The sequence below is a fragment of the Lissotriton vulgaris genome, chromosome 1_1 (assembly GCF_964263255.1).
Source record: "Lissotriton vulgaris chromosome 1_1, aLisVul1.2, whole genome shotgun sequence".
Taxonomy (NCBI): domain Eukaryota; kingdom Metazoa; phylum Chordata; class Amphibia; order Caudata; family Salamandridae; genus Lissotriton; species Lissotriton vulgaris.
The window spans coordinates 1669163996-1669184884 of record NC_141685.1 but is presented as its reverse complement, the minus strand read 5'-3'; the positions used below and the strand labels follow the sequence as shown (position 1 = coordinate 1669184884).

The 20889-nt window shown below is 47.6% G+C and overlaps 1 protein-coding gene across 2 annotated transcripts in view; it reads left to right on the top strand.

Annotated features, from left to right (window-relative positions):
* The window catches only part of COPG2 (coat protein complex I subunit gamma 2), a 384275-nt gene extending 374683 nt beyond the window's left edge, over nt 1-9592 (top strand). For both annotated transcript variants that reach the window (XM_086918917.1, XM_086918916.1), the window contains one exon: nt 7992-9592. In XM_086918917.1, the coding sequence (XP_086775043.1) occupies nt 7992-8122 (131 nt within the window). In that variant the 3' untranslated portion in view covers nt 8123-9592. The remainder of the gene's footprint in view (nt 1-7991) is intronic.
* The last annotated feature ends 11297 nt before the right edge of the window (nt 9593-20889 follow it).

The window sequence follows — 20889 nt, the reverse complement described above, 5'->3', positions numbered from 1 at the left end:
TTGTTCAGTGAGATAGGATTATAGCCTCGGACAATGAATCTGGCTACACTCTCAGTAGCTGCCGTATCGAAATCACAATCACGTATATATTCCACCCCTGTTTTTATTTTCTGGTGCCTGCCTGTTCCTTTGGCCGCTGCTGACCCTATTCCCCCCCCCAGAATTCACCCACTCCCGCCTCCCAGCCTCTCCTCCCTCCCACCTCCCCGAAGGCGTGCTAAAGACAAGTCCGTCTGTGCCTGTCCGTGGCCAGTGCCAGGAACCCTGGACCTCCCACTACCCATCGCTACGACACCACCACCCTCCTCGCACTCAGCTCTGGAAGACTTAGAGAATGCCAACAGGCCTCGCCAAAAAAAATCAAGGACAGTTACCCTGCCTCCGCTGACGCCAGACCCTCCCCGCCACCCTGGCCTCCAACACCTCCGACACCCTAAAATGCATCCTCCTCAACGTATGCTCCGTACACAAACACGCCGGGAAAATCTGGAGCCTACTTGACTCTACCTCATCCGACATCGCCTTCTTCACAGAGACCTAGACCAACGCATCCTCTGGTCCCGACATCAGCACCACCATCCCAGACTGATACAAGATCCAGAGGAAAGACCAGCCCAACCACCCACGAGGGGGGCTTGCCATCGCCCACATGAGCACCCTCCACCTCACCACCTTCAGCGAAACCTTCCCCTCTGCCGAACACCTGCACTTCAAGATCCAGACCAACCTCAAAGCTGCACTCCGAGGAACCCTCGTCTACAGACCCCCTGGCCCCCTAACACACTTCAGCACCACCATCACAACTTCATTGCACCCCACGTCATCGCCTCAACAAACTACATACTCCTTGGAGACCTGAACTTCCACCTAGACAACCCCAGCGACCCCCAACTCCACTATCCTTCGTGACAACCTCGCCAGCATCTGACTTAAAGAACTAGTCAACACACTGACCCACAGAGCAGGACTCATCCTCCACCCCATCTTCGCTGCAGGAAACAGCGTCCAATTCAGCCACACAACACAGCCGCCATGGACCGACCACCACTGCGTACACTTCGCCATCAACAAACCCAAGGCACCCAAACCAGCCACACGGCCACCACGAAGGAACTGGAGCATAGTTACCGACGAGCAACTTTACTCCACCCTCACCCGAGACAACCACACCTGGGTACCCAACGCAAACGACGCAGCCAGAGAACTCCACACCTGGAACTCCGACTGCGCAGACGAGCTTGCCCGCTACGCAACACCGTCAGACAACGTCTGAGTAAAGCCGCCTGGTTCACCACCACTCTCCTAGAACCCAGACACACCTGCAGACGCCTGGAGAAGAACTGGAGAAACACCAAGACAACCGAAAACCCCACCACCTTGAAGGACCCCATGACGGACTACCACAACCAGATTAGAGCCACCAAGAGGAACTTCATTCACAACAAAATCCTGGCCAACTCCAAGGAACTTTTCAGTGTCATTCAAGAATTCACCAACCCACGCAGGGAAGCCACAGACATCACCCCATCCCAAGACCTCTGAGACGAGCTTGGAACCCATTTCCACCTCAAGATCAAAAACCTCTATGATAACTTCATCGACCATCCACGACGCGCCCCACACCCCAGTCAGCCCACCATCTCCTACTGTACGCCGATCACGGCCGAAGACACCGCCTCGACCATGAAAAGAATCCACTCGGTGGGCCCCCACCGACCCCTCCCCCCTCACATCTACCACAGAGCCGTGGCCGCCATTGCACCCGAACTACAACGCACCATCAACACCACCTTCAACACAGGCACCTTCCCAGACAACTGGAAGGGTGCAGAAGTCAGACCCCTGCTCAAGAAGCCCACAGCTGACCCCACGGACCTCAAGAACTATCGGCCCATCTTGTTCTCCCCTTCGCAGCCAAACTTGCACAGAAAACAGTCAACAGGAAACAAACACGATTCATTGAAGAGAACCCTGTCCTCAACCCATCCCAATCCGGATTCCGAAGCAACCACAGCACAGAGATCGCCCTACTCGCCACAATAGATGACATCCGCACCCTCCTCGACCAAGGCCACTCCGCAGCCCTCATCCTACACGACCTATCATCGGCCTTTGACATAACGCAGGCATACAAGGAACAGCCCTGGACTGGATTCGATCATTCCTCACCGGAAGAAGCCAAAGGATCAGACTCCCACCCTTCCTCTCCGACCCCACGAAAATCACCTGAAAAGTCCCACAGGGTTCATTCCTGAGCCCCACCCTCTTCAACATCTACAAGGTCCCCCACGCAACCATCGTCCGACAACACGTTGGCGTAGGATACGATGTTGAGGACAACACCCATCTCAGTCTCTCCCTCACCAAAGACCCCACCACTGCCAAACTCAACTTCCATAAAGGAATGCAAGACATTGCAGTCTGCATGACCAACAGCTGCCTGAAGCGACAGAAGTCCTCGTCCTTTGTACCACCCCTTCCGCAAGGGACAGCACCTGGTGGCCGACCGCCCTCGGAAGCCCAGCTCCCCCCTCAGACCACGCCAAAAACCTCTGCATCTTACTAGACTCATCACTCACTATGAATCAACAGGTCAACACCATCACCTCCAGCTGCTTCAACACCCTCCACAAGCCTCCCTCCCCCTGAGTCAAGGCAGACCGTCACCCACGCACTCATCACCAGGAGACTGGACTAAAGAAACGCACTCTACGCCGGCGTCAACAAGTCCCTACTCCGCAAACTCCAGACAATACAGAACAACGCCGCCACTCGTCCTCGGCATCCCCTGACACAAACACATCAGTCAACACCTACGAAGTCTCCACTGGCTCCCTGTGGAGAAGAGTCACTTTCAAAATCCTCAATCATGCCTACAAATGCCTACACAACAACGCACCCAAATACCTCAATGACAGAATCAACCTCCACGTACCCTAAAGAAACCTCCGAACTTCCAACCTCTCACTGGCCGAAACCCTGTGCATCCACAGAGACAGAACGGGCGGAAGATCCTTCTCACATTGCAGCCAAGACCTGTAACGAGCTACCGGAAGACATCAGACGCGCCCCCTCTCTGAAGACCCTCAAGACCTGGCTCTTCGGCTAAACAAATCTGCGGACCCCCTCCCTCAGCGCCTTGAGACCCTCATGGGTGAGTAGCGCGCTTACAATTCCCTGATTGGGATATATATATATATATATATATCATGTGGGGCTGTAGATACACTTGCTCTGAATACTCCTGCCATCTAGTTTTTGGGCCCAGGTGTTTGCAAGTTTTATTTTTTTTTTCTGCAAAGAAACACCTGTTGTCCACAATGCATCAAAGCATTTGTATCGCGTTGAAACATTTTAGTTGCTGTCGGTTTTGGACCTAGCAGCTCCAGTGAAGAACCGCAGTTATTTGCTTTGAATACGTTTTTGAAAGTCTAACAACTTTCGCAACCTCTCGATTAACCTGAAGGGTTACGATTCTACTATACTTGAGTTTTACTTTTGTCCTCAGTGCAACACAAAATACGCCTGGTCTGAAATGCACAACCTGATACAAATACCTAACATTCTGCTGTAAAAAAACAAAAACAAAACCCTGAAACATCAAAGAGATAGATGCTGGGCACATTACAAGATGCAGCGGGGAGGTTTATCCAATACACTCTATCTGAGGTATCAAAGACATTCGAGATATCAAGGGCATTCATGGGGCCGAAGAACACCACACGGGACCTTTGCACAGGCAGCAGGAGGAAGAAGCAGAGGCCTCCTACTGCAGATTTTCCGATGTCTAGGGAGAGGTTGGATATGTCAAAGCATGAATACAAGTACACAGATCTAAGACAAAGAACAAACCCTGTGCCCCAGGGGCACCTGCAGGTCAGGCTTAAACACCCAAACGAACAGCCAGTGAAACAGAGCACAGGAGTTTGGCGTCGAGCCCAAAGTCGAAGCACTGAAGACCAAATACCTTTAAGCATATTCCTCTTGAGGCAAGCTCGACACTGAGCAAGGCAAAGGATGTCAACCCTAACCAACCTCCACTGCCCGTAGCAAAACCATCCGCAGCGAAGCCACACTCAGTCAAAACCTCAAGCAGCATCAGCACCTAAAAGGCCCGCCACCCTCTGCTTCAAAGCCGTCAACCCGTTCACTAAACCTTTTATAGCTAAACGTTGAAGATAACGAAATCAAAATCCAAACTTTCTCAAATACCCAGATCGGAGACCTCGATGGAGGAATAAATTCTAGAGATTTGTAGACGTGGGAAATGAAAAACAAAAGAAACTGTTTATTCATCCTGACACTTGAAGAATTGTTACTAGGCCTCCAGCTCCAGGCTTTCTTACCATTCCAAGAAAAAGGCAACCAACTTTTCAGGACTAGTTTCACTTACATTCTCCTTTTTCACCACCAAGCCTCAACATGATTTGGCATATAGCTACTAGCCCTCCCTGTTTTCCACCTCTATTACTGCAAGACCTGTAATGAAACCTTTTGGCCTCATGCATGGCCATTGTACTGTATGCCGAGCCATATATGTGCCCTTTAAAGGATTGATAGGCAAAACTAGGGACACAAGCCGAAGGTCATTGAGAGAATCTAGTGTTGGTAATGACAAGGTTCCAACACGCTCTCCAATGGTGAAACACCACCAACCTAATTGGCAGGCCATTCCTAGACCCTTCTTCCGCAGGTAACTATTATCACATATTCCTTGCAAATAGAGGGGGGACCCCAGCTCCATTATATGACAAATTGAGACACTTGGACTTCACAGTATCAGGATCACCTTCTTGAAACTACTGGGCATCAATCCAGTCCATAAGAAACAAAAGGGATTCACCCTTGAGTAGATACATAACCGTGTTCTCCCATACTTAGTGTGTCTCCTACAGTAGTGGAAAGCATACAGCGTTGTTTAAATACCCCTCACACACCAAAAGGGCCCTAGGTGTCATGCTTCACCATAGGGGTCTTCCTGCCCTGCTGCTGTACGCGGCGTGCTGCAACCTACTGCTACGCTGGAGGAGTGAATTTATGTTAAAAATACCTGGCTCTTTGGAAAGAAAACTTTAATATTCCGTTGAGCTGGTATTATTAAAATTGGGGAATGAGTTGGAGAAACGATGCTATAATGAACTATTTCTCCTACGATAACATGTTTTGAAGCCCTCCCCTGTCTTCTTCATCAGGACCGAAGGATCCCTTCTACACTCAAAATTGTAATGCAAAGAAAAGTAAAAAGTGTATATACGTGCAGATAATACTATGTGGTGGACGTGTCAAAATAAACATGCACTGTATACAATACCTCAATAGGTATATAATAACCTTAAAAACATAACATATGCATCATCCATCACAATTGGTGGTGACCTGTAAAATAAAGTGATGGATACTGTGATATATCTCCACTATTAGTGACGATAAGCCGGCGTTGTGTGCTGCTGGTGGAAAAAAGGCAATACAAAGGACAGACATACTTAATAAAAATCACACACTCTATATCTAAGGACCTTTTGTACCCAGAACCCTCTTTTCGTGTCATTCCTAAAGATGGCAGAAATCAGATTGTGATGTACAGACACGGCTTCTCACCCTGGAGATGTGGCTAGCCTTCTGGGGGTGTACACCTCCCTGCATAGCTAATTTCCCACCTGCCCAGTTGCATATGTGCCTGGGGCAGAGGTAGGACTGTTCCCTCCTCTAGGAGTCAGCCCGATACATACGAGAGGCGGTGCAGCCTTTTCAGCTCACCGCCTTGATGTGCCACATCACTGGCCTGCTTGGGAGGAGGAGATGTGATCTCCTTCCTGCCCAAGCCTTTATAAATCCTGGGAGTGTTCACACTGCCTTGTTTGAGGTCAGAATCCTGTCTTGGTGGCAACAGGCGCAGGAAAGAGCGGACTGATCAGCCAGAGCACAGAGAAGCTGGGGCAACCAGGTGGACAGCCTCCAACATGCCACCTCGGTGCCTGTTACATCACCCAGGGCACAATAATCCATCAGGGGTGAGAAAGCATGTTGTTCAATACCAAACATGACCTATTTTAGTGGTACCACAATGGAGCTGCCAATCTAGAGTGCCCGGTTGGCAGCCCATGTTATCCTATCGACTGCTAACACTTATAGAGGTTTCCAATGGGGACACCACTATATAGTCTTGCACTTATATGTCCTCACCTTTAATGTGCTGCACCCTGCTTCCTGGGCTGGGGAAGCCTACCTTAGGGGTGTCTGACATATAGTAAAGGTTGGGCATTTGACTGTGCCACACATGGTGATGAGGGCACAGTCGAGTTCCAGCAGTTTGCACTGCTCCTCCAGCCGGCAATGGCAAGCCTGCTGTCAATAGTTTGTTTGGATCACCCAGGGTGGCACAAAACCTTTCTGCAGCCATGGGGACCTCTTTACCACCTATGCTACATGGTACCCCTGGTACCATATACTAGGGACTTATATCAAGGGTAAAATCTTTACCAATTTGGGATTACCAAGTCAAACATAACAGTTTTGGGAGAGAGCACAGGCACTGGAGTCAGAGCAGCAGAATCCAGTGCCCTTTCATAGTCCTAACCATCAGCATTTGGAGCAAAAAGTGAGGCGTGACTATACAAAAAGGGACACTTTCCTATAAGGGGTACCTCTATACACCAGTAGGTAGCGCCGACCGGCTCCGCTTTGACATCATCTGTGTCAGAAGTGACATTGCAGTGCCCTTACAAGCACCACCCAGCGAGCTAACATCTTTTCCTTTCTTTCTGTGCCAACAGTGTGCATCTGGAGGGCTTCCTCAGTCATTGACTGTTTTTGAGCTACAGCTCTCAGTGTGCTCGAGACCTGTCCCCTGTGAAATCGACAGGGTTTAAACGTTGCGTGGAATGTCAGATAGAGGTCTGCGTGTGATTCCCACTTGGTCTATCTCTGGTGCTTGGGCCACGGCTTCAACGCCACAATGACTACGTCTGCCATGTGTGCTTTTTGAGATCAAAAAATATTTTTGCTTTATAGCCAATTATTATTATTATTTTATAAAGGCCCAGCAGCTTCTGCAACCCAAAAATGTTTTAAAGTTTTGAAAAAACTATGACAAGGCAAGCATTGCAAAATAAAAATAGTCCTACAGGCAGCACTAGTACCATTAATGTTGACCATGCTTGGTTTTTTTTTTGGGGGGGGGGGGAGGTGGCGGGGGGGGCCTCCGACTCGCTCAATGTTTTATGAAAACCATGGCTAAATCAACTGAGCATTGACAAAGCCAAAAGTGAGAACCAAAGCCAGACCATTTGGTTTTGACAATGCTTATTTAATATGAAACTTATTGGCAGGCACAGCACTGCAAACTTCCTAGTGGTGCATGACATGGAAAAATAATTTGCTATTAAGAAATACGAAAATACGTTGTCAATTAGAAGGGTTTGTTTGCTTAATTCATGGATGATATCTTAATTGAATGTCTCGCAATGGACTGGATCTGTTGGGGATTTCACTCTGTCAGCAGTCTCAGTGCCATTGTAATGCCCAACCACAAATATGGTAATAGGAGGCTTTCTAGTTGCAGCCATCCTCTTTAGTAGGAAGACTTGTGAGAGCAGCACACAAGGCATTGCTAGGCTAAAGATGTAGGCAACATGCACACAGCATCGTAGAGAGAAGGGATTAGACAAGAATATTTAAGGGTGATATGAACCTTTTGCCACCTCCAATGTGAGGATCTGTGGCAAGCGAGCACCTTTTCGCCTGGTAGTTGTGGTGAAAGAAGGCTGAAGCATGTCCTCGCTGGTTGTAGTATACAGCTATTCTTAAAGCATGCATAGCAGATGGTTCCTTTTAACTAAGTAGCCCTTTTAAAATTGTGCATTTATGTTAAGGAGTTTTAATGAGCTAATATGGAAGATTATGCAGTAAAAGTGGTATTACTGCAGTTCCTGCCAAAATATAATCTGTGATCTCAAACAAGCTGTTTGTGTCTCCCCTCTGTCCCCTCACAGGTGTGTATCGTGGTGGTTCTGACGTGCTGGTGAGGTCAAGGCTTGCTCTCTCGGATGGAGTGACCATGCAAGTGACAGTCCGAAGTAAAGATGAAACTGCAGTCGATGTTATCCTAGCCTCTGTTGGTTAATGTGTGCAAGTTCTGGACCATAGAGGGTGAATTACTTGCTGCATATCCCACATGAATGCGCTGTGAAGCCTGGGATTCCTCCATGTTAACTAATGGTTTTAAAGACTCCAATTCAAGGAGATTAAAGTCTTTCAACTGTGTTGTCCGGGAACTTTCACATCACCATGATCTATGTTTTATTTAATTTCTTAACTTCACTTGCTATACAGTGAACATGTATCCTAGAGCACTAGGAGAACATTCATCTCTTGCACCTTGAAGTGTGTCTCATTTGGCTTTACTGTACTAATCCATCCTCCAGGCAGATGCTTAGGAACACCAGGCCCTCTGACACTTGGTGGCACTATGCCGAGTGAAGGACTGACGCATACAGATTCATGAAAATTCCAAATACTGTCCAAGATGGTTAGGCAAAAGTAAAGGTGAACTATCCAGACACTCCGCCATCCTAAAAGACTGTCACAGTTCAGATCAAGAGGAGACTGTTCTCTAGGTTTAAATGAGATTGACGCCTGTCTTGGAAAGAGACTGTATCTCTGACTAGCCCCATGTGAACAGTGGCACAGAACACTGGATATGCCTGTGCAAAGCACTGACATTTACTACTCCATTGTAGGAGATGACTTGCAACTGTTCTAGGTGGATATTTAGGTTGAAGTGGAATGGGAATAACGCAACTGTGGCGTTTGTAGGTGCCCTTAGACCCGGTCTAGTATCACCTGCATCCTGAACACCTATACAGTAAGATCGTTATGCTCTGCATGGTATTATCCCATGTGCTCAGATACTGCTAAACACCAACTGTCTGGCAGCAACAGTATTTCTCATTAACGGGTAATGATGTCAATCTCCTTATATGAGCCTAGTTGGAAGTTGTTGATGTTAGGATATGACATTGTTTTGCTTTCCAATTCCTCAACCAAATATCGGTCTTAATCAGTTTTCATGCAAAATGTCAACTGCCCAACTAACATTGAGCTTGCACACCACTTGCATTATGCAGCAAAAGAAGCCGGAATTTGTAAATAAAGGCCTATGGCCAGTGAAGGCAAGGGAGCATAGCGTGCTAAAGGTCTCCTTAGCACAGTTAGATAGTTGACATGAGTGGCTTATCTAAAAAAAGAGGAGACGCTGTGGATATGTCCTCCCATCTGAATGTAGTGTTCAATGGTTTTGTAAACCATTTTCAAAAATATATATATTTGTGACCAAAATTCATAATTGGCTTAATCACTTTCCAGTTTATATCTACTCATGAATTTGTTTGGTTTAATTTGTTATATTTTTCAAAATAATTTGAAACTACAAATGCGTGGGCGACCCTCCTGCTTGAAAACTATTTTCAATCCCATTGCATGTTTTGTCAAAACTGTTTTTATTAGAGAACAAAAAGTGAATTCTTATGTTAATGCTTTGAAACTTCTTGTTACATTTCAGAATCAGATCATTAAAATACATGTTTTATTTTCAGTTACTTGTGAGCTTGTTTTCCTAGGGGGGGATGCTTAGCATATCCATCTGGAGGTGTTGTATCAACGATTCCACCATTTTATATTGGTTAACCCTTTCGATGCTGATGACGAGCTCAGCTCGTCATCACCCACGGGTGTCGTGTGCTGATGACGAGCTGAGCTCGTCATGTTGCCACTAAAATGGCATTTTCCAGCACAGGGGGGGGGAAATGGCCAGCAGCCATGTGGTTAAACAGACAATTTGAGCGAGTACAATGTCATCTCCAGCACAGGGCCCTGGAAGCCACCTATCTTAAGTCATGTCTGCTATCCTGCGATTGGAGAGCTGTCAGAGGAGAATGCTTGTGCTTGAGAACTAAATTCTTACCTTCGTGGTGATTCAGGGGCTTTCCGTCCTTGCAGATACTTAGCAAAATAAGGTGGAAAACATACTTAAAATACAATGATACTACGATTTAAGTTTGAAAGCAGGTGCTCGCTATCATGCATGTCCTCCTGCACCCTAGGCTCTTCCCTTCCCTGTGAATAACCATCAAATCCACCTCAGGTCCGCTGATAGGAAAATATGTCAATACATATCAATTCAATTACTCCTCAATTCGACATGAAACTAACAGGTAGAGAGAAACTGCACATTTACACTTAAGAAAAAGCATCACCTATTTGTTCCCTTACCCCACAACACTATTCGCTGGAAAATTTTCAAATTAGATTGTGTCAAATTGTGCTTGGTGGTGTGAGATAAGCGGGCATATCGGTACAAAACTCTGCACTTCACTGGCACGAATTTCAGCTAAGCTGAAGTGAACCCAACCTAAAAGTCTCTTCGGTACTAAAAAAACGAGACTAGAACTCTCCCATGGAATAGTTTACCAGGTTGTAGTAATCTGTGCTCAGTATTTCCACATAATATGCTGATCAACTAAGTGCATTAAATATTCCAAAAATGTCAAACCGCATGTAAAAGCATCTGAATAACTCACTTTTTCGTATTATTCATGCTTTCTAACTTGTTAGGACAACGTTTAGAGGTTTGTCTACTGGAAATAAGTGCTCTTGTTGGTAACACTTGGAAATAAAGCAACACTTGTCATAGGTCTTTCCATTCAAATACTGCATATTGTCTGGCAAATGTTTCCCATGGGCTACAGTTTGGCAAGGGTGTCCTACAGGTTTCAGAGATGGGCACGGGTCTGCCAAAATCACAAATTCTACTTTGATTCAAGCAAAAACATTAATAAGTCCTTAATGGGAACCCAGTGTATTTTAGAATGCTAAAGTCACCTGTTGGGTATTTCTTTGAAAGTCTAGTCCCTCCCATCGTAAGTCCAGTATAACTGAGAAAAAAGTTGCCAAGGCCTTTTACAGGTTTCCTTTCAATCAGGTAAAATTTCAGGTGGATCAGCACACTTGGATTGCGATGGTCTAATCAGCAATACCACTGTGAGGCTTTAGTTAAAAATAACTGTTGATCACTTCCTGACTGTGGTGAAAATCCAGTAAAGCTTTTGGAATAAACATTAAAGTATGACCTTTTCCGAGTGATACCTCTGACTGCTGATTCCTCTGATTTTAGAATGTTCCCCAGGTACCAGTCTGGATCTGTAAACTTTCACAGCAGTGCTCCTGTGTCCCACTAGGTGGTGCGGTGCGTCTCTACATTGGTGGTGTTCTGCCTCAGAAGCGATGGAGCAAAGCCGCATATATGCACCACCCCTGCATGCTGACTTATGTTGGATAATTGTAACAGCATATTTCCCAGGCACCAGACTGGATCTGGAATCTCTTGATAGGAATCATCGTGTAGCTCCATGCTGGCGTTGTTCCACTCCGGAAGTGATGAACAGAGCAGGCTATAAGCACTACCCATGTGAGCAGAATTCAGTTTGTTTCTTGCACGCTTTCAAATGTGGATCCAGAGCTTCTCCTTGCTTTTTCTGACCACAAACGTTATAGAGATTTTTAAGTGTGTGGGTAAAAATGTCACCCCTAAGACTACAGAGTTCAAACTACCTAGGGAGTGTGGCAGATTTCTGTGACTGATCCTCACAAAGTATGCTTATGATTTGTGGGGTCTGAACATCCAGACCAGCTCTTAGGGCTCTACATTGGCTTCCTGTCCAGGAGCGCATTAATTTTAACTCACTATGCATTGCCCATAAATCCTTCCATAACTTAGGCCCGTCCATTCTTAAGAACATTGTACAGCGGTATGAGCCTAATATAACCCTCCGTTCTAAATCACTAATCCTGGCATCTTCCTAGAATTAAAAAAGCCAGAAGTGGAGGCCGACTATTCTCTCTAAACACCGCAAAACTGTGGAACTCTCTTCCACTTCATCTTCGGGCCGAACCCAGTCATCTTTACTTCCGCAGATCTCTCAAGACGTGGCTATTTCCTTAAATCCCGTTGATCATCTGCCCTAGTTTCTACAAGCGCTGGGATGCCTTCCGGTAGCCTTGCGCTATATAAATACCATTTCAATTCAATTCAACATGACTCCCGGCTGTGGCAAATGTGCCTAGATTAACCCAAAGGCCTTACACGACGGTGAGGCCAAACCGTTTGTCGTCAAACACAAGAAGACTGCATGACGTGACTGGTAAAAGTTGAAAGGAAGGTCTTGTTCCTGCTCTTTAAGTGGTTCCCGTAGCAGATCATCATAGTCAAAGTCTTAGTGAGTTCAAGAAGAAGCATAAGAAGTTTAAGTGGGAATTCACCCCTTCCCACCACTCTCAGTTGCGAGAGAGGGCGTGAGATTGTCAGCATGCCTTCTGGTCTTGCTCCCAATCTTCATCGAAGAAGATCCACAGTCTGATCCCGAACTCCCTAGTCCGGCAGCAAGATCACAGCAAGTAGAGGCATTCAGAGAGGCCATGATTTCTCATTTTCAGTACTTTACCGGCTCCTGCTGACAAGTCTTTGGCCTCCAAGGATCCACAGAGGCCACCAGTTAGCCTTCTGTGGGTTGGTCCGCCCTGTGTACAGTCTGTGCCCCTGGAACCAATATCTAGTACACCACCAACTTTGGTGCCAACTTCAGTTCCCAGTACTGCTCTAACAATTTTATCATAGACTCAAGAGGCTGAGTTAATAATTCTCAATGTAGAATGATCACTCTTTCAGTCAGATGTATCACAACAGGGATTTTTTTGTATAAATTTATTTTCTTTTCTACTCACAATTTTTTGTTTGGAGTTGTTTTCTTATTTATATATGTCAACAAAAGACATTCACAATTGAGGTTTAAGATTGCACTAATAAAGAAATAGAACTTAGAAAGAAAATGTGAATATGTACAATTGGGTGTGACAAGGGGTTGTGTAGGCAAAACAGGGAAGACCAACTACATGTATTTCAAACGTTCACTCATCAAACTCACTGCACTTCACTCATCCCGCAAGTATTCTAGACAATACCTCACACTTGCAAGTGGTGGGGGAAGGGCTTGGGAAAGTGTGTGAAGAAATGTGTAAAAAAGGAAAGAAGGAACAAAATGAATTACTATCGTTAATAAGGCCCCTGTTAAATATATACAACTAGGGAGGGCCTAGAGAAACTGAAATTCCAAACCAGATACTTGTCTAATTAAACACCAATTCTATGAATCAAATGCACAACATGCAGTCATCTAGTTGCAGATCGATGAATCTAATGACATTCAGGAGGTGGATGTTCAGCCCACTGTGCTATACATCTCTAAGCACAATCCACCTCAACAGAGGTCAGACCCAGCTCTTATTGGTATGCAGTCAAAAAGCAATCCTTTGGATTCCGATACTTTGCCCTTAACGTGGTAGGGCTCAAACTTTACACAATCTTTTAGGCACTGACTCGGACCATAATAATTATGAGGAAGGGGACGACTGGTTTCGCCAGTACGATGAGAAAAACTGGTATGAGGAACTCTAAGATGCCAGTGGTCACAGAACAATGTTCCTCCTTCACACGTGTTATGCAAAGGGCAGCAGAAGTTCTAGACTTGCAGCTACCCACTATAGAGTTGAAGACTAATGTGTTAACTGAGGTACTTCAACCAGGTCAGGCCCTTATGGAGCCCCTATCACTATTTAATTAGGCCATCACAGATCACCTTTAGGGAACATGATCAAAACCATGTTCAGAGTGATTGGTGCTATAAGCATCCACAAGCAAAGTAAATTCCAATCCTTTTCCAAATGTCCCTATTCTTTTAGATTCACAATCAAGCGGAGTGGAAGGAAAACTGATGTTTTCATCTAGAACCCTTGCCCTGAAATCCATAAACACCGATGCAGTCTTGGCCACTACTCTCATGCACTTTGGGGTACAGTGGCACACCTTTTACCGGTTATTCTGGACAACTTTTGGGCGATCCTTAAACGGACTATTTAAGACGGTTGCGATGCTGCGAAAATTGTCATACACCCTGGCTTGGAGGCAGTCAACTGCTTAAGTCTTTGCCCCACTATTGTTTTGTCATTGTAGGTCAAGCGATAGGCACAAGTGCCTCTCTCGGGTGCCATGCCTGGATGAGTTCCACAGGCTTCTCTGGGGATGTGCAGGCATCCTTAATAGACATGCTGTTTGATGCCTCTCGCTTTTTTGTAAAAAAGCAGACTAGACCCTGGAACATTTGGAGAACAAACCCACAGCGCATTCCTTGGAACTTTCTGCTCCCACAAGACATTGCCAGTAGCAATTTCACCCTCTCTGTGCCTCAACCCCATCCCTCTTACAAGGAAGAGAGAGACTATTGTTTGAGCCCATAAACCTTCTGTGGGCTATTTCTTAGTCCATGCATAGCAGCAGGGGGATTAGGAGGTGTTGAAAGAAACCACTTCATGGTGGCGTTACCAAAGGTACATAACTTATTCACCAAAACGAGGCATATTGTGTAGAGTCCAGGTATCCTTTATGAGTAGACTGGGGCTTTCTTCAAGAATCCCATGGTACTCTTGTGGTAGTTTGGTCAAGCAGCACCAGGCATGTAAAGGAGGAGTATTAGACATTTGGTGTATGCACACAGTCAATATCTGTGAGAGAGAGACACACACACACACACACACACACACACACACACACACGCCAATACACACTAGAGATATCCACACCAATTTGGAAAAATAGCACGTATTCTTTTTTTTTTTTACTTCAGCATTTTGGTTTAAAGAAACATGACACACATTGCATAGTCATCACATACGCCTTGAAGACCAATATCAGGAGGAAATTGGGACAAGTCCATCTCCCTAAATCTCATAACCGGGTTAAGCCAGCAATGTTCCCGAATTCATGATGTTTGATTAAAATTCCCACCCAGCCAGATTTAAACATTACAGTTCATGCAAAAATGCACAGTAATGGACAAAATCAACAAATTCAGAATGTGTCTTATTCATGATAAGCTTGGCAGTCGTTAGGAGTTCGGCCAAGTCACCCTATGTGTCGAATGGGGACATCACCCATCGATCTGAGGCCCTTAGTGTTTTGGACATCATTAGATGTTTGCCTCCTGTTCTATGTTGCCGGCGTATGTAAGTTGTGAATGGACGCGAAGTTGATTTAACTTTAGACACCCTGTCCTTCATGATGGTGGTGCGCTTCTCCGTGGCATAGAGGTTCCATACCTCCACCACCTGTTTAGCAAGGGTGCCCGAGGTTGCTTCCACATCTCCGGTATGCACTATTGTGCTGACATAAACAAGTAAAAAAGAAGCCACCCTCACGAAGTGGATGGAGGAAAGAGCCTATCTGCTACTGGATTACCCAGGGCAACCAATAGTGGGTCTCGAGCAGTGAAATATAAGTGAAAGAATGTATTGTATGTAGGACCTCATCCCAAAACGTTTGCATACTCTGGCATGTCCACCATGTGTGCATGAAAGTGCCCCACTCCCTGCACCCCTTCAAACCTAGTTCTGAGCTCCCAAACGTTTTGTGCAGATGCACTGGTGTAAAATATCAATGTGATAATTTTGACTGGCACCTATTTTTATATAATTTTTGACACCAAGAACATAGTTAAGGTGTAAGTACTCTTTAAGTTACTAGTTTTGAAGAAAGCAGGAAAATAAATACACTTGTATTGTCTCTAATGCAGTAATATTATCCTATGAGAAAAGACACATATACTGCATACACTGGTTAGAGCAGGCAGACCCTGAAGCAGAGGTCAGACCCGGGACCAGGGTTCAATTCCCGACGCAGCAGGGTGTTGAGCTCAAATGTCCACGGACTCGATAATTCTCGCTTCGGTGCCTGACCTAATCATGGGTTCACACTCTGCAACTCTGGGCATTAAGCTTGCTTAATCTCCACAACGGCCCCCCGTGGCGGGATGCCTGGCTTTCACCTTGGGGATGCCCTGTAGGGGCTATCTCACAGGGAAAAACCAGGACGGGTTCCCAAGGCAAGCGCGGAGATACCCCTTCGGGGGTCGATTCTGGCGCTATATAAGAAATATAATAATAATAATAATAAGTACTAAGCGGCGACTTACAGGACCAATCTTCTAAGGATGAGGTCAGCATAGGGCAAGGCTCAAGGCAGCACCACTTCGTTCGGCCCAGGGGCGTTCGGGGGTCAGTGGTGTCCTGTTGCTTTCAATGGTAAGCTGTCCTAGGGAAGTCTGGACTAGGGGGCCAGTCTGACTGAGCCAACAGAGGCTCATGTCTCTAGGGTCTTCTGCACACCTGGCCACTACCGGTCCACAGCAACTCAGACTCTGAGCGAGTGTGCAGTGAGGCTTTGTCCAGCGCGGTGTGAAGACAGCGCGGTTCTCAGTTCCCACAGATAAGAGGCGGCAAATGGGGGACCAATTTAGCCAAGCCTAAGGTGGGTTTCAGCTTTGGAGAGTCATGGTACCTCGTTGGCCCCCTCTGACTCAGATTGGTGTGGCAGGGGTGCAATGGTGCATTCCGGTGTGGGGTTTTTGTGGTCCGAACTCTTGCGGTTCTTCTTGGGTGCCTGCAGGGGAGTAGCTATGCTACTCCACGGGAGATGCTGGTTGTTCCTTGAAGTATTGGCAGTCCTCCCAGGCTTTTGGAGGTAGAGAAGCTGCAGGACGAGTTGACTTTGGCGCAATTGTCGGGGACAGCAGGCAGGCCGAAAGGGTTGGCACCAGGACCGTTGCTGCTCCTCCATTCTTGCTTTTCGCTACCCTTCATTGTCCTTTTGAGGTTAGTTGAATTTTCTTTCGTGGTGTCAGGGACTGCCCTTAATACTAAATTTACGGGTTTGAAGGGCAGTGAGGGGTGGTACTTACCCTTGGGGGTCATTACACCCCCTATATGACCACTTCCTGTAGGAAGTGGGCATAACCTTGTCCCAGAGTTCCAATTCTCTCATCACCAAGATGGAAGAATTGGCCTAAAGGGTGGCATTTCTGGTAGCTCACCTTAGGGCTGGGACTTGCCTGGTAGCGCAACACGCCTCACTGCATATCAAATTTCCAGCCTTTGCTGGTGCCTAATGGGCCTCATGCTCAGGTGGTCTCTCGCAGGTCTGGGGAATCCGGGGTCATATAACAAAGGCTGAAGAGACCTTTGAAGCCTCCTGCCTTGATATGCTGTTTACTTAGCCAATCCTGCTTGTAGAAGGTGACAACACCTCTCGCCAGAGCAGGCACCGTTTCTGCCCTCGGAGAGCATAGGCCCCCAACAGCAGGGGATCAGAAATCGGTCTGTGGTAGCAGGCTGGTCTACACAAGTCAGCCAGCACACTAGAGGCTGGAAGGTTTTCAGGGGGCACCTATAAGGTGCCGTCTCGGTGCATGTTTTAATGAATCCACCACTGGAATCAGTGTGGGTTCATTAAAACAAGGTGTTTGATACTAAACACCATAGACTTCAGTGAATCCATCATGTAGCTGGGGAACTTATTTTTACCAGTTTCCAGCACATGTACTTAAAATGGCTTCCCTGTTCACTTGTGATATCTATGAATTGACTTATCTACATGAGCAAATACCCCCCTGTGCTATGTTCACACACGTAGTATAGTGCACCCTGCCTTAAGACTCTAAGGCCTGTTGAAGGAGTGGCTTACCTATACAACTTGCAGTGTCTGCAGGCAATGCACACAGGGATGTGTTATGTCGTGTTTTCACTTTTATCTGCACCAACACACACTGCCTGCAATGGTAGTCTGCATGAGTAAGGTGAGGGGTCCCTTATGGTGGCAGAATACAAGCTACAGCTCTAGGGGACCCTCTTTAGCTTCCGTGCCCTGGGTACTCTGGGTACCATTTACTAGGGACTTACAGGGGTGCTAAAGGTGTGGCCAATTGGGCGAACAATTGTATAGTGTTAGGGAAAGAGACTTGGCCCTGGATAGCAGGAACCCAGTGCACTTCTGTCAATAACATCTAATACCAGGCACAAAGTCAGGGTGACCATGTCAAAAAGGGTACTTTTCGAGACAACCCCCCCACCCGAAATGAAGGAGAATGAGGCGAACCTTTCCCAAGAGAGTACTCGTCATCTAAGTGGAAAAACCTGGAAAGGCCCTCTGTATTGGCATGGTCAGTCCCAGGTCTGTGCTCCACTGTAAAGTCCATTTCTTGTAGGGAGATGAACTACCTCAACAGTTTGGGGGTATTCACCTTTCATTTGCATTAGCCATCTGAGAGGCCTGTAGTCAGTTTGAGCAAGGAAGTGAGAACCAAACAAGTATGGTCTCCACTTCTTTAGGGATGAAACCGCAGCAAAGTCTTCCCTCTCAATGGCACTACAACACTACTCTCTGGGGAGAAGCCTCCTACGAATGAAAGCAACAGGCAGGGCATGGCCATCATCAGTGGTGTGGGACCTCTCCTATCACATGTTCAGAGGCATCTGATTGCACTATCAACTGCCAAGAATATTCTGGAGCATTTAGAACTGGTACTGAGCACATTGCAAGGCTTTTGACACCTCAATTTCCAATTTACCTTCTTTGGAGGCCAGTTCTGTGAGGTGTCACAATGGGACCATACCCAGTCACAATCCACCTGTAGTACCCAGTCAAGCCAAGGAATGCCCTGACTTGTTTCTGGGTGGTTGGAGCTGCCCATTCCACAATTACCTGGATCATGAGTTGTAAGTGTTGAACGGGGCCTCCGCCTACAAGGTGACCCAAGTATATAACAGAGCCCTGCCCTATCTGGCACTTGACTGCCTTTATAGGTAGTGCTGCACTCTGCAGAGCCTCAATGACCTTTCCAAGGTGGATCAAGTGATCCTGCCAAGTAGAGTTAAAGACAGCAATATCAAGATATGCTGCATTAAAAGACTCCAACCCAGCAAGGACTTTGTTCACCAACCTTTGGAAGGTGGCAAGGGCATTCTTTAGTCCAAATGACATTACTGTAAATTGGTAATGTACAACTAGGGTCGAGAATGCAGATTTGTATTGTTTTGCTCCATGGGTCACAACAATCTACCAGTACCCGGATGTTAAATTAAAAGTACTGAGAAACCTGGCAAGCCCTCTCAATGGCTGTTAATCATTTGGTGATAGCATCACCTTCTACATATTTAGGGAAAATTCCTTTGGGGATTTTAGGATCAAAAGCTTCATCTCTCGAGGGGCGTGGCTAGCAGCCGAGAGCAATGGCTGCTGCTTAACCAAGCTCTCCCCTACCCACAGCGTAAATGCCATGCCACAGCCTGCATATCCTGGCGAACACGCGCAGTATTGAGGGGGAAGCTGCCCTGATACCTCCTATCTGGTTGCAACCCCACAGCGGATGATTGTTCCCCCGAGGCGGCGAAGTATAGTGGCGGCGGTGCCCGAGGACGCGTCTGGACGATGGCGGCGTCGGACTGAAGCGTGGGCAGTGGGAGTGAGCGGATCAGCTGTGGCGCGATCGTGTGGAGGTGACACCGGCGGAGGCGGGAGGAGTGCCGCAACTGGCAGAGGCGGCCCATCCCCCCCCCTGCCAGTGTGCGGCGGAGCGCGGAGGCCCCCGGACCGGGATGCCTCAAAAATCCAGGCCCCGGCTTCTGGGCTTGCTGTTCGTGCGCCCCCCCCCCCCCCCCTGGGAGAAGTGAGAGTGCGGCGGGTGCGCCACGGCTACATTGCGGCCCCCATGGGGACTGAGGACGGTGAGAGGGGGGTCTCCCCCTAACAGTGGCATTGCCGGCCTGATAATCCTGATGTGTGGGGAAAAAAGAAAGCAAATGTCCCAGATCTTGCAGCAGTGAATTCTGGGGCCGGGCGAACTTTGTGGGGTGGGGACTTTCGTGGAGGGGTGCTGCAAAGACCCTCATAATTTTTGATCACCTGACTGAGGAGGAGCTGGACTGGGCCGATGCCCTTGAGGCCCTGAATCCCTGTGAAGAGCCCTGTGAGCCTATAGGAAGGTCCCCGCGATTGCTCTCTTTCCCCTATTGCGAGACACTTGTTTGTGGGGTGCGCTGTTCTGCCCCCCTTCCTCCCCGCTTAGGACCTTAACAGATTGGTTGGCACTGAAGGAGGGACCGGGCCCTGCGCTGTTCAGCCCCCCCCCCCCCCTCCCCTTCCCCCTCCCCGCTCAGGACCTTAACAGATTGGTTGGCACTGAAGGAGGGACCGGGCCCTGTGACACATACTGTGGGCTGCCGCATGAGATCTACGATAAAAATCACCTTTGAGATCCGCTAGGATGCGCCGCGATGCTCGGTGCTGACCTGGTGGTGCCCCCCCTCGTGAAGCCTCCTTGGGTGGCTACAGGGTATTGAGGGCCGGAATTGGTAATCCATTACAGGGGAGCGAGTTGACACCTGACAGCGCTGAGGATGGCGACTGGGGGAAGGGGCTCCGGAAGTAATGCCCAGAAGCAGCTGTCTAAATTTGTGTGGTCCAAGGGAGGAGATAAAGGTGACTCCCCGAGGTCGGACAAGGATGTGCCAGAGAAGACCCGACCAGCCGAACAGGAACCGACGATTCGCGATGACTTGGCCGCTATTGGTGGAATGCGTACCGCCATTGACTCTGTCACAGTGGAAGTTTCCCTGCTCCGAGCGGACTTAAAGAAGACGAACGAGAAAGTACAGGAGCTTAAGATTGCAACGACAGCACTGAGAGATAACACTTCGGAGCTTCAACGACGAATGGAGGACATGGCGCAGCAGCTGGACGATTATGAAGGGAGAGCCCGCCGAAACAACATCCGGATCTTGGGCGTTCCGGAAAAAACAGAGGAGCCTGCGGCTGATCTCTATGTGGGGAATCTAATCACCAAATACCTAAAGCCCAAGGCGCTATCTAGTTATTTTTCCATAGAGCGGGCGCACAGGGTGCCGGGCGGTCGGCCTAAGCCTGGGGCCCCGCCGCGCCGATCATCGCCAGGG